Below are 12,797 nucleotides of genomic sequence, written 5' to 3'. Positions count from 1 at the left end.
TGGGCGCGAAAAATAAGCTATTCCATTGGGTAAAGTTGCAGTTAAAGTTGCAGAGTAATGTGTAGGTCCTTAAAGTGAGCTTTTTCATTGGACAAAATTGAATGTGATGTCACAACGAGTATTCGCCAATCAGACATAGAACGTTACAAAATCTAATTTGCATATTGCATTATAAAATGGACGTACTGGGAGATCCTTCTTTTTCCTGACATCTTGTAATTATTGTCAGTCATGCCTGAGCCAGCCAAGTCGGCTCCGGCCCCGAAGAAGGGCTCCAAGAAGGCGGTGACCAAGGCGCAGAAGAAGGACGGCAAGAAGCGCAAGCGCAGCCGCAAGGAGAGCTACTCCGTGTACGTGTACAAGGTGCTGAAGCAGGTCCACCCGGACACCGGTATCTCGTCCAAGGCCATGGGCATCATGAATTCGTTCGTGAACGATATTTTCGAGCGCATCGCGGGCGAGGCGTCGCGCCTGGCTCACTACAACAAGCGCTCGACCATCACATCCAGGGAGATCCAGACGGCCGTGCGCCTGCTGCTGCCCGGAGAACTGGCCAAGCACGCCGTGTCTGAGGGCACCAAGGCCGTCACCAAGTATACCAGCTCCAAGTGAGCCACTGGCTGCTTGATCAGACTCCAGCACTTCCAAAGGCTCTTTTCAGAGCCATCCACGGTTTCCAAAGAGAACTGGCACTTAGTTTATGTAACTTTAGAAGTAGATAAAAGCAGTATTGGGCTTCCCCGGTGGCTTAGAGGCGAAGAATCTACCTGTAATGCAGGAGCCGCAGGGAGATGCCTTGGTCGGAAAGATCCGCTGGAGAAGGGCATGGCACCCCACTCCAGTATTGTTTCCTGGAGAATCCTATGGATAGAGGAGTCTGGCGGCCTACAGTCCATGGGGGTCGCAAAGAGTTGGACACGACTTATTGACTGAGCACGCATAGAAGCAGGTTGTCCTACCTTTAGATTTTTCATGTAGTTTGGTGCTGCTGCACGTTCTTAAGTTTAAATGTTTCACCCCTTTTGGTAATGGCACTACTGTTCACTTTTTTACATGGTCAGATTCTATAAGGGGAAAATCTAGGACATGTCAGTTTCTTCTTTGAGTCAGCTCCACAGTTCATTTCACTCATTTCTTTACCTTTTCTCCCCTTTGTAATAAGTGAGAAATTCTAAATGAAAAGGCAGTCTTTGAGACCTGGCAGGATGGCATTTTTTCTCCCAGTTCAGTTCAGTTCAGTTGCTCAGTCTTGTCTGACTCTTTGAGACCCCATGAACCACAGCACGCCAGGCCTCCCTGTCCATCACCAACTGCCGGAGTCTACCCAAACCCATGTCCATTGAATTGGTGATGCCATCCAACCATCTCATCCTCTGTCCTCCCCTTCTCCTCCTGCCCTCAATCTTTCCCAGCATCAGGGTCTTTTCAAATGAGTCAGCTCTTTGCATCAGGTGGCCAAAGTATTGGAATTTCAGCTTCAACATCTGTCCTTCCAATGACCATCCAGGACTGATATCCTTGCAGTCCAAGGAACTCTCAAGAGTCTTATCTAACACCACACTTCAAAAGCATCAATTCTTTGGCACTCAGCTTCCTTTATAGGCCAGGTCTCACATCCATACACAACTACTGGAAAAACCATAGCCTTGACTAGACCGGACCCTTGTGGACAAAGTAATGTCTGCTTTTTAATATGCTGTCTAAGTTGGTCATAACTTTCCTTCCAAGGAGTAAGTGTTTTTTAATTTCATGACTGCAATCACCATCTGCAGTGATTTTGGAGCCCCCCAAAATGAAGTCAGCTACTGTTTCCACTCTTTCTCCCAGAGGGAGGTTCAATCTCCCAGTGGTTGCCTGTTAGTCGCTAAGTTGTTTCCCACTCTTTTGTGACCAAACAGACTGTAGGCCGCCAGGATTCTCTGTCCATAGGATTTTCCAGGCAAGAACACAAGTGGGTTGCCATTTCCTTCTTAGGGAAATCTTCCTGACCCAGGATTCGGACCAGCATTTCCTGCAATGCAGGCCAATTCCACTTAGCCACCAGGGAAGCCCATATATGTTATTCAACTTCAGTTATATGCTATTTACTGCCTGCTAGTTTGGCTTCCCAGGTAGTGCAGTGGTAAGAATTCAGATTCAAGGTTGGATCCCTGGTTCAGGAATATCTCCTGGAGGAGGAAATGGCAACTCACTCCATTATTCTTGCCTGGAAAATTGCATGGACAGAGGAGCCTGGTGGCCTACAATTTATAGCGTTGCAAAGAGTCAGCTGTGATTGAACAAGAGCATGCACTTTGAGCCTGAAAATTGTTCTTTGTTATGACATTGAAAAATCAGGGAAGGGAGCAAGGATTAATATGTGTTAGGCCTTCAAGACCTACCAGCACCAAATTAACACGTCCCCAGTTACTTAATCAGTAAGACTTAAAGAGAGTAGAAAACAGAATGATATTTTCACTCTCTGTTTCAACATTTTAAATACCAAAGTCCACATACTACTTACAATAAATTTCCATGCTCCCAATGGTACTTAGTACAGCTGTGAAAAAAAATACTAGTTAACTAATGTACTATTCAATTAAGACACTATATGTCTAACAACAGAATGGGAAAGACTAGGGATCTCTTCAAGAAAATCAGAGATACCAAAGGAACATTTCATGCAAAGATGAGCTAATAAAGGACAGAAATGGTATGGACTTAACAGAAGCAGAAGATATTAAGAAGAGATGGCAAGAATACACAGAAGAACTGTACAAAAAAGATCTTCACGACCAAGATAATCACGATGGTGTGATCACTGACCTAGAGCTAGACATCCTGGAATGTGAAGTCAAGTGGGCCTTAGAAAGCATCACTACGAACAAAGCTAGAGGAGGTGATGGAATTCCAGTTGAGCTATTGCAAATCCTGAAAGATGATGCTGTGAAAGTGCTGCACTCACTATGCCAGCAAATTTGGAAAACTCAGCAGTGGCCACAGGACTGGAAAAGGTCAGTTTTCATTCCAATCCCAAAGAAAGGCAATGCCAAAGAATGCTCAAACTACCACACAACTGCTCTCATCTCACACGCCAGTAAAGTAATGCTCAAAATTCTCCAAGTCAGGCTTCAGCAATATGTGAACCGCGAACTTCCAGGTGTTCAAGCTGGCTTTAGAAAAGGCAGAGGAACCAGAGATCAAATTGCCAACATCCACTGGATCATAGAAAAAGCAAGAGATTTCCAGAAAAACATCTATTTCTGCTTTATTGACTATGCCAAAGCCCTTGACTGTGTGGATCACAATAAACTGGAAAATTCTGAAAGAGATGGGAATACCAGACCACCTGATCTGCCTCTTGAGAAATTTGTATGCAGGTCAGGAAGCAACAGTTAGAACTGGACATGGAACAACAGACTGGTTCTAAATAGGAAAAGGAGTTCGTCAAGGCTCTGTATTGTCACGCTGTTTATTTAACTTATATGCAGAGTACATCATGAGAAACGCTGGACTGGAAGAAACATAAGCTGGAATCAAGATTGCCGGGAGAAATATCAATAACCTCAGATATGCAGATGACACCACCCTTATGGCAGAAAGTGAAGAGGAACTCAAAAGCCTCCTGATGAAAGTGAAAGAGGAGAGTGAAAAAGTTGGCTTAAAGCTCAACATTCAGAAAACAAAGATCATGGCACCCGGTCCCACCACTTCACGGGAAATAGATGGGGAAACAGTGGAAACAGTGTCAGACTTTATTTTTCTGGGCTCCAAAATCACTGCAGATGGTGACTGCAGCCATGAAATTAAAAGACGCTTACTCCTTGGAAGGAAAGTTATGGCCAACCTAGACAGCATATTGAAAAGCAGAGACATGACTTTGCCAACAAAGGTTCGTCTAGTCAAGGCTATGGTTTTTCCTGTGGTCATGTATGGATGTGAGAGTTGGACTGTGAAGAAGGCTGAGTGCCGAAGAATTGATGCTTTTGAACTGTGGTGTTGGAGAAGACTCTTGAGAGTCCCTTGGACTGCAAGGAGATCCAACCAGTCCATTCTGAAGGAGATCAGCCCTGGGATTTCTTTGGAAGGAATGATGCTAAAGCTGAAACTCCAGTACTTTGGCCATCTCATGCGAAGAGTTGACTCATTGGAAAAGACTCTGATGCTGGGAGGGATTGGGGGCAGGAGGAGAAGGGGACGACAGAGGATGAGATGGCTGGATGGCATCACCGACTCGATGGACGTGAGTCTGAGTGAACTCTGGGAGTTGGTGATGGACAGGGAGGCCTGGCGTACTGCAATTCATGGGGTCGCAAAGAGTCAGACACGACTGAGCGACTGATCTGATCTGATGTCTAACTCAGAAAATATAAATCTGTATGACCTAGAGAAGATCACTCTGTGGTGAAACATTTATTATACTTTTAATTCTTAAATTAAATAATTACTTATTTTGTTGAAAGGAAAAAAAATCTATGTAATGTCTCTTTCATAGTAACATTTGTGGACCTCATCCGGCTTCCAAGAACACACTTGGAAGCAGTGAATATCATCTCATAAAGTCCTAAGAAAACTGGGGCTGCATTATTATCTCCATTTTACAGGAGAATCATGGTGTTAGGCTATACTCTGTAGCCCTGCAAGTCCTATAATCCCCCAACCTTGAGACCAAAGAAAATATCTGGAGACAGCAACAGAGACATCAACAGTTTATTGGCTAGGGTATCTTACAGGTCTGAAGCAGAGTTCTAGAGTGACTCCCCACTGTACCAACAGCAGACAGGACAAGGCAGCAGTCTTCATGGGGGTAGGGTGGCAAGGTGTACCAATTACAGTGGGAATGGATGTCATGTGAGCTCATCAACTACCAGGGAAAATAACAGATGATCTCCTTCACAGTTCCTTTGGTTAACAACCATCAAGGGTTCTCTTTATTAACCCAGCATGCTAAAGCTATTCTGTTCTAAGAATACAACAATTACTTGTTGGAACAGGGGGCAAGCACTTAAGAAGTTTAATTTCTATGATTAGGAAAAAAGGTCAGTCCTATGAGTGGGATGATGGAAAGCAGGGGCTGTTCAAGCAAGGAATGTACAGAGAGCAAGAGAACAGCCATCTTGTGTGGCCTGATCATACACATGGGTTCACTAAAGTAAAATCCAACATATCCAGCTAGCAAGTATTGGCATAACTTTAGTCTCAAATGGTTTTCTGGGGCCTATGCTACTTCTACCTGTTTAGGTTGCTTTCAGGTATACTCTTATTAGTTCAGAATATCAAAATGACCTGCTTTGGTAATCTATTCAGTTTTTCCATCTTTAGCATTTTATTCTCATATATTTCATTTATCTCCTTATACATCTGGATGTTTTTTATTTAACTTGCTCTAATAGTTTGTCATTTACGGGATGACTGAATGTCAGCGTTTATATTATGGCTCTTTACTCAAAGATCTGCCCTCAAGGAGTAAATTATATGGCATTTACATCTTGCTTTTGGCATATAGGGGGGAAAAAGTCACATTAGTTATTGGCTGCCATGTGTTAAGTGTATATTATCTTTAGATACTGTGCATTATTTAATTTTTCTTCTTTATTTTTTTTTTTATTTTTTCAATCTAAGGAGGTAAATGCTAATAGTATCTTTGGTCTACAGGTAAAGAGACAGAGGATTAGGATTGTAGCATTATATTTATGTTACTGGCTGCTATGTTACTGTTACTGACAGATTTCCTGGTGGCTGAGACGTTGAAGCGTCTGCCTACATTGCGGAAGACACGGGTTCAATCCCTGGGTAGGGAAGATCTCCTGGAGAAGGAAATTGCAACCCACTCCCATTTGCTTGCCTAGAAAATCCCTTGGACGGAGGAGCCTGGTAGGCTACAGTCCAACGGGTCCAAAGAATTGGACACGACTGAGCAACTTCACTTTTGCCTTCACCACTGGCATTAACAAGGTATTCCTGTCTGGGTGTCTGGGTGGTTGAAAAAACAGAAAATTGTTTTCTCACTCTTCTGGAATCTAGAAGTCTGAGATCAAAGTGCCAGAAGGGTTACTTCCTTCTGAGGGCCATGAGGGAAGGATGGGTTCTAGGCCCTCTCCTTAGCATAGATGGCCATGTTTCCCCCTCTGTCTTCACATATGTTCCCTCTATGCCTGTCTGTGTCCAAATTTCCTTTTTTAAGAGAAGACTGGTCATACTGGATCAGGACCCAATCACTCTCCAGTGACCTCATTTTAATTTCATTACCTATTTAAAGACTCTATCCCTAAATATGGTTACATTTTGATAGGGGGGAAGATTTTTCCCCATTAAAGCTGCCTTCCTTTAAGTAGAACAGGCCATAGAAATCAGGACCTCATGATTCCCTTCCCTGGACTAGGCCTAGTTTTGGTCCTTTGGAATGAGGACAAAAGAAACTAAGAAAAAGAATAGGTTAATGTTTAGCATCCATTGCAAATAAACAGCATTCAGGTTTCATCCAGAGTGAAAGTTTAAGCCTTTCACTTGGGGAAATCTGAATTGCTGACCCTCTAGGAAAATGAAAATAAAGGGTCTTCCCAGCTGGGCTGCTGCTTCAGGGAGGGACCTCTTGTCAATTTCATTACCGCTTTCAAAGCAGAAATGATGGTCAGATAAGAGATATAATTCCATGTCTCACACAGCAGTTTCAGTGGGCAGGTTTCTCTCTGCTCCTTGGTAGCATGATTTAACAGCAAATTGGCACACATTTCCAACAGATGAAATACAGTCTGTGTACAAGCACTATGTGAATTTAAGTTGTAATTTTCAAACACTGTCTTTTGGAAAAGTTAGAAACAGGTGTCAGTTTTGTTTTTTTAATTTCAGTATTATAATCAACAGGCAGACTTTGCTATACATGCTTGTTTCCCACAGGAAAGGCAAAAGTTATTAATTGAATGATGATAGGAGTAGGGCTACAGGACCCTCTAAAGAGAGCTGGACCAGTGTTTGCCAAGAAAAAAAGAATAAACTGCCCTTTTTTTTCTTTTCTGTTCTTGGGGACAAGAAGGACAAACTTTTTTTTTCCCCCCCAAATAAAGAATGGCAACTTTTTCCACTATTAAAACAAATACAAATGGCCCATCTCCATTTATTTATTTGTTTTGAAAGAAGACCACAAAATACATCATTTTTATAGTGATGGCCACTACCATGAGGCTTAAAATCTGACTCTGTCATTGATCCTCTAGCTATTTAGACAAAATACTCCCTGTCTCTGTGCATCTAGAAAATAGATATGGAATGAGAGTGGCCTTAAAGGACTATTGCAAGCTTTCACCTTCCTACATAGGATAGACTGAAGTCTGAAACATCAGAGCAGCAGCACATGGTACGGATAAATGGCATATATTCTTCAATTATATTTCTTAACTCCATCAAATTACAACTGAAAAACTATTCAAAGTCATGGTTTGTGGCTTTTAGAAGTCTATGTCCCACAGTATGGCCACTGCCAAAATTTAACACTAGGTTTGAAGGAAGCAACAGCTACAGTCTCATGTAGCCTAAAGAGATAAGCATTCCACCTTAAGAAGTCAGGATAGTGTTCAGGGATTTTCCTCCACCAAGATTTTGGATCCAATGAAAATGTATCGGAGGACTGTCAGGATGACAGACGTGAAGAATCCATAGTGGACGTTGTTCTGAGTACTCTGATGAGTTTAATTGCACTGATGGCTTCAGCAGGATCACGAAGTGATGGATGTAGTTCTGGAAAACAAGGCATAAGTCAAAGTTTCAGGGAAAAATATGTGATTACAGAGGTGATAGCTTTGATAAAAATGTCCTTGATAGTGAGGTGAAGGTGTTTGATGTTAAGTGTTAAGCTCTTTGGTGTGAACTCTGCAAAAATATAGAGCCAGATGAAATGCCTAACGTTCAAAAGATTTGACTCAAATACAGCACACACTTCTTTGAGATATATCCAATTTCCATGACTGAAGTGACTGAGCACGCATGCACAGTGTTGGGGATGGCTATGGTAGAAGCTGATACACAGGCTAATTTAAGACTGCCTTGGGAATTAAGAGTTTGGATGGATTTCCAAGAATGGAAATCATTAAAATGCAATTTGCTCTCCTGAAATGAAATTTTAGTGAACAAAGCATCAGTGAGATTCTCAGGAAGATCTTTTTTGAGACTTGATCCTATAGCATCACAGGAGGTTAAGTTTCCCCTAATGTAAGTACAATAAAACCTTAAGAATGCAAGGCCAGGCACCTTCAGGTGAAGAAGACAACTCATCTCCATGACATAGGGCACAAAGACTTGGGAAAATATGAATAGTGTGACACATCATGTAAACTTCTTATTCAGCTCATTATATAGTATTTGCTCCAATTGCTTATTATCATGGATTCATGGCTTTTTATATACCAAACTATTCCAGTGGATGACTATAAAACTGTTCTGTTTAAATCTCAAGTTAGCACTACTTTCAGGTTTTCTTGCCTCTCTTAACTCTATTGTTACTCCAGACATGGGAGACCATCCTTGTGTTGAATCAGCATACATGTTTTACACCCGTCAGGATTTCCTTTGTCTCAAACTTGTAATTAGTTCCTCTTCAAGGACTTTAGATTCCTGAGTAGAGGTGGAAATCTCCAGACCAACGTTTATGTTAGACTGCTTTGTGTGATGCCCGGCTGCCTTAGAGAACTTAGAACACTGCGATAACAAACTTAAAAAAATGTATTTTCAAAGGCTAAGGGCCTGTTACTCTTTTCACTGAAAGTTCTTAATCTTTCCCCAAAATAAAAATTTTTTCAAATCAGACTCTCTTTTTCTTGAGCTGATAACTTCACTCTTCTCTGCCATGTAACATGTCACCTCACATTCTCAAAACACTGTTCCACAAGAACTAACTAGTAAAAGACACTGATATATTTGACCTATATTTTAGATGAAACTCCAGATTCACATCACATATACATATTGCTAGTATTAAGGTGTAACTTTATAGTGAACATTGTCATTTTATGCATGAACAGGCCATGCCTATACTCTCAATTTTGTATTCTGCATTATTTTCACAATTAAAGCAGACAGGATATAAAGTCATTTTTAAAGAATTAAAACATATTAAAAAAGATCTTTAATTAATGGATATTTTTCTTCATTCTAAGCACATGAGGAAACCCTCTGGGAAATATTTTGTCTGTTTTAATAAAACACACATTAAAATTATTATTAAATTATTAAATTAAAATTAAAATTATTCTTTTTAATATGCCTAATATAAAAAGTCAGAAAGTTGAAATTATAAGTCACCTAGTGGGAAAAAAAATAATAGTTTCCAAAGATGTAGGTTATACCTATTAATTCTGAATGTGAGGTCTTAAGCAAAGATTTAGAGTAGTTTTCCACATAGTAAGACTTTAGTCTTAAGAAACTTTTCATGGCTACTCATTTATGTCTTGGCATATTGCAAATTAAATGTTAGGTCACCTATACGTTTTCATATGCAGTATGAACAAATGGTCATTTTTGTATCAAGTGGTCACTTGATAGAATAACATGCTGTTAGGGGGAAGCATTGCCACCTTGATTCCGGGTAAATACCAAAATAGTTTTAAATATGCCATCCCTAAGGGCCTAAAATGAAGAGATGGAATTTTATCTTCTTTTGAGGATGGGAGAACAGTCCTCTATTTTTAAAAAATTTATTCCAATTAATACAGCAAAAGTAAATCCCAGAGACATGCTGGAAAGAGAAAGAAACCAGGGTTTGGAGAAAATGGCAGAGTTTTTCCCATAAAGCCGCTTGGCTTAGAACTCTCCCGTTAGGATGGAGTCACAAGCGACATTGTTAGTAAATTTCAAACTGCGCGCGCAGCGTCTGGATTGGCTATCGACGAAATGTGGCGCCCGCCTGATCTGTAATTAGATTCTCACTTCCATTTGTTTTGCTTCTGCCTTTTTAACTTAATACTTGACAAATTTAAACTCAGGGAAAGGGGAAGAAAGCCAGCAGCGCTCCACAAGGAAAACATAAGTGAATAATGCGATTTGTAACTTTCCTACTGTGTTCCAAGGAACTCATTACTCAGGCACACACACGTTAAAATTAAGGATGCAGGGGACAAGCCATGGTCAACGAAATCTTTTGTCAACTTCAGACGTAAAGGAGAGCTGATTTTGCTTTGGGACAAACGGTATTTTGTTTTCTTTACTACATTTGTCTGATAATGAACTTGACCTTTCTCGACATAAACACAAAAAAACACCTCCAGTGTTGCTGCAGCACCATCTACATTACAGAGAAAGCAATTTCTAACAAGATCAAAGGAAATGTGAACAGAAAGAATACCTAGTGAAGACAGAAAAGATGGCCACCTGGAAGCCCGAGAAGCCTATGAAGAAACTACCTCTATTAACAGCAGTCTCGGGCTTCTGCCTTCCAGAACTGTGACAAATAAATTTCTCTTGTTTAAGGGAAAACAAAAAACCGGAACTTATTACTTAATAGCATATAAGAAACACCTACTGAATAAAGTTAGTGCCAGTTCTCTTTAGAAGATTGAGTGGCTCTAAAAAGAGCCTTTGGGGTGTAGGCCAAGCCTTACCGATCACTCCGTGGCGGGCCGGCTCACTTAGAGCTGGTGTACTTGGTGACGGCCTTGGTGCCCTCAGACACGGCGTGCTTGGCCAGCTCCCCGGGCAGCAGCAGGCGCACGGCCGTCTGGATCTCCCTGGATGTGATGGTCGAGCGCTTGTTGTAATGCGCCAGGCGCGACGCCTCGCCCGCGATGCGCTCGAAAATATCGTTCACGAACGAATTCATGATGCCCATGGCCTTGGACGAGATACCGGTGTCCGGGTGGACCTGCTTCAGCACCTTGTACACGTACACGGAGTAGCTCTCCTTGCGGCTGCGCTTGCGCTTCTTGCCGTCCTTCTTCTGCGCCTTGGTCACTGCCTTCTTGGAGCCCTTCTTCGGGGCCGGAGCGGATTTGGAGGGTTCAGGCATGGCCGGGAGTTTACTGCCAAACAGCCCAAAAGCAACAGGAAGAAAAGAGAAGCGGTAAGAACGCGCTTCCTTCCCAGCTTCTTAAAGGAGGCAGTGAGTAATGCCAGGCGTCTGATTGGTGGTGAATGCTGGAAACGTCACATAATAGTTTTGTCCAATTAAAATAAGCGTATTTCAAACTCACGGTTTCATTGGGTTAGGTGAAACTGCAGCTTTAGCCAATGGTCCACCGTTATTTTCGCGCCCAGTAAAGACTATAAATAAGATAGGTCTGGTTGTATACACTCATATTTTATATTGGTGAGTTTGTACGTTAATCATGTCTGGTCGTGGCAAGCAAGGAGGCAAAGCTCGTGCAAAGGCCAAGACCCGTTCCTCGCGGGCCGGGCTCCAGTTCCCCGTGGGCCGAGTGCACCGCCTGCTCCGCAAGGGTAACTACTCCGAGCGGGTTGGGGCCGGGGCCCCGGTGTACTTGGCGGCGGTGCTGGAGTACCTGACGGCCGAGATCTTAGAGCTGGCGGGCAACGCGGCCCGGGACAACAAGAAGACGCGCATCATCCCGCGTCACCTGCAGCTGGCCATCCGCAACGACGAGGAGCTCAACAAGCTGCTGGGCAAAGTCACCATCGCTCAGGGTGGTGTCCTGCCCAACATCCAGGCGGTGCTGCTGCCCAAGAAGACCGAGAGCCACCACAAGGCCAAGGGCAAGTAGAAGCCTGGCATTGCTTGCAACACAAACCTGTTCAAACCAAAAGGCTCTTTTCAGAGCCACCCAATTTATCAGCAAAACGAGCTGTACTTTCAAATTCACATTGTTTCGGATAGCAAGGTGTGAGGGCAGAATTAACGTCCTTTTGTGATTCCTTTACAGGGTAAAATGGCTATGTGAAACAAAACCTTAGGACCATATGACGGGCCTAGCTCCCTTCCTAATTCAGTTGAATCTTAGGGCGCACCACTCACCCTCCTAAATGAGAATAAACCCAACAAGGTAAAATACTTGCTTCAAGTAGTTTCAGGCAAAGAATACACCTTATAGTGGGCTGTTTACATCAATGCTGGTCGAGTAAAAGACATGAACTATTCATCCATTAGGAAGATGTGCCTTAACAAATAGACAAGGTAGACATTGTAAATCACATTTATAAGATAAATAAATCAGCAAACCAGGTTCTTAAAATCCTAATGCTGTCTTTGATTCTTGTTCCCCTTTTTCCCCACTATCATCACTCACCCTGCTCTCAGATCAAGTCATACTAACTATACTATAGTAACTATACTAACTAAAGAGGGCCTCAATTCTCCACACCAGGTAATCTAGTTTTCATAATGAATACATTTTAATGAAAGGAATTACTATCTCATTCCTAGTCCTCTGGAATAAGTTTTCTGAGTCTCTTGAAATATTTTTATTTCCTATATTTAAATTTCAACTGCAATCACATGTAAATAATATTCTTTGAAATAACAGTGACCACAACAAACAATCGGGAGGTTTCCTTTTTCTTTTTAATTTAAATTTATTTGATGTTGGAAGACTCGAATCCTGATTTCAGTGAATCTAATTATTCAGTTTTTTCCTCTTAAAAACTCATGTGCATTATTTGAGTCTGTAATTTTAAACAGCTATATCTCAGAACTAGAACTCTCAAGAATAAATGCTACAGCTCCAAGGAAGGCCTATGAGATCTTCATGTTTTAATAATAAAATATGCTATGGTTATAGTTATTGATGTTGATCATGCAAGAAGTAACCCTTCCTTGCATCATTTCTATTCCCCACAACAAGGACCATCACACTGTTAAAATATTGCCTTTATTATTA

General features: G+C 41.8%; 3 protein-coding genes across 3 annotated transcripts; 2 read left to right on the top strand and 1 right to left on the bottom strand.

Annotated features, from left to right (window-relative positions):
- The first annotated feature begins 9 nt into the window (after positions 1-9).
- On the top strand, positions 10-746 carry LOC112587924 (histone H2B type 1-C/E/F/G/I). The gene has a single exon (XM_025296293.3). It carries the CDS (start codon positions 232-234, stop codon positions 610-612), a length of 381 nt encoding a protein of 126 aa, XP_025152078.1. The 5' UTR covers positions 10-231; the 3' UTR covers positions 613-746.
- Positions 747-7,081: 6,335 nt separating this feature from the next.
- LOC102409993 (histone H2B type 1-N) lies at positions 7,082-11,067 on the bottom strand. The gene is made up of 2 exons (XM_006045639.4): positions 10,569-11,067; positions 7,082-7,713 (listed from the first exon to the last, which is right to left on the bottom strand). Exon 1 carries the CDS (start codon positions 10,970-10,972, stop codon positions 10,592-10,594), a length of 381 nt encoding a protein of 126 aa, XP_006045701.1. The 5' UTR covers positions 10,973-11,067; the 3' UTR covers positions 7,082-7,713; positions 10,569-10,591.
- A 188-nt stretch (positions 11,068-11,255) lies between these two features.
- On the top strand, positions 11,256-12,126 carry LOC112587905 (histone H2A type 1-D). The gene has a single exon (XM_025296128.3). It carries the CDS (start codon positions 11,292-11,294, stop codon positions 11,682-11,684), a length of 393 nt encoding a protein of 130 aa, XP_025151913.1. The 5' UTR covers positions 11,256-11,291; the 3' UTR covers positions 11,685-12,126.
- The last annotated feature ends 671 nt before the right edge of the window (positions 12,127-12,797 follow it).

Source organism: Bubalus bubalis, chromosome 2 (assembly GCF_019923935.1).
Source record: "Bubalus bubalis isolate 160015118507 breed Murrah chromosome 2, NDDB_SH_1, whole genome shotgun sequence".
In the NCBI taxonomy this organism is placed as follows: Eukaryota; Metazoa; Chordata; class Mammalia; order Artiodactyla; family Bovidae; genus Bubalus; species Bubalus bubalis.
The sequence above is the reverse complement of the archived record's forward strand: the minus strand, read 5'-3'. Positions and strand labels throughout refer to the sequence as shown.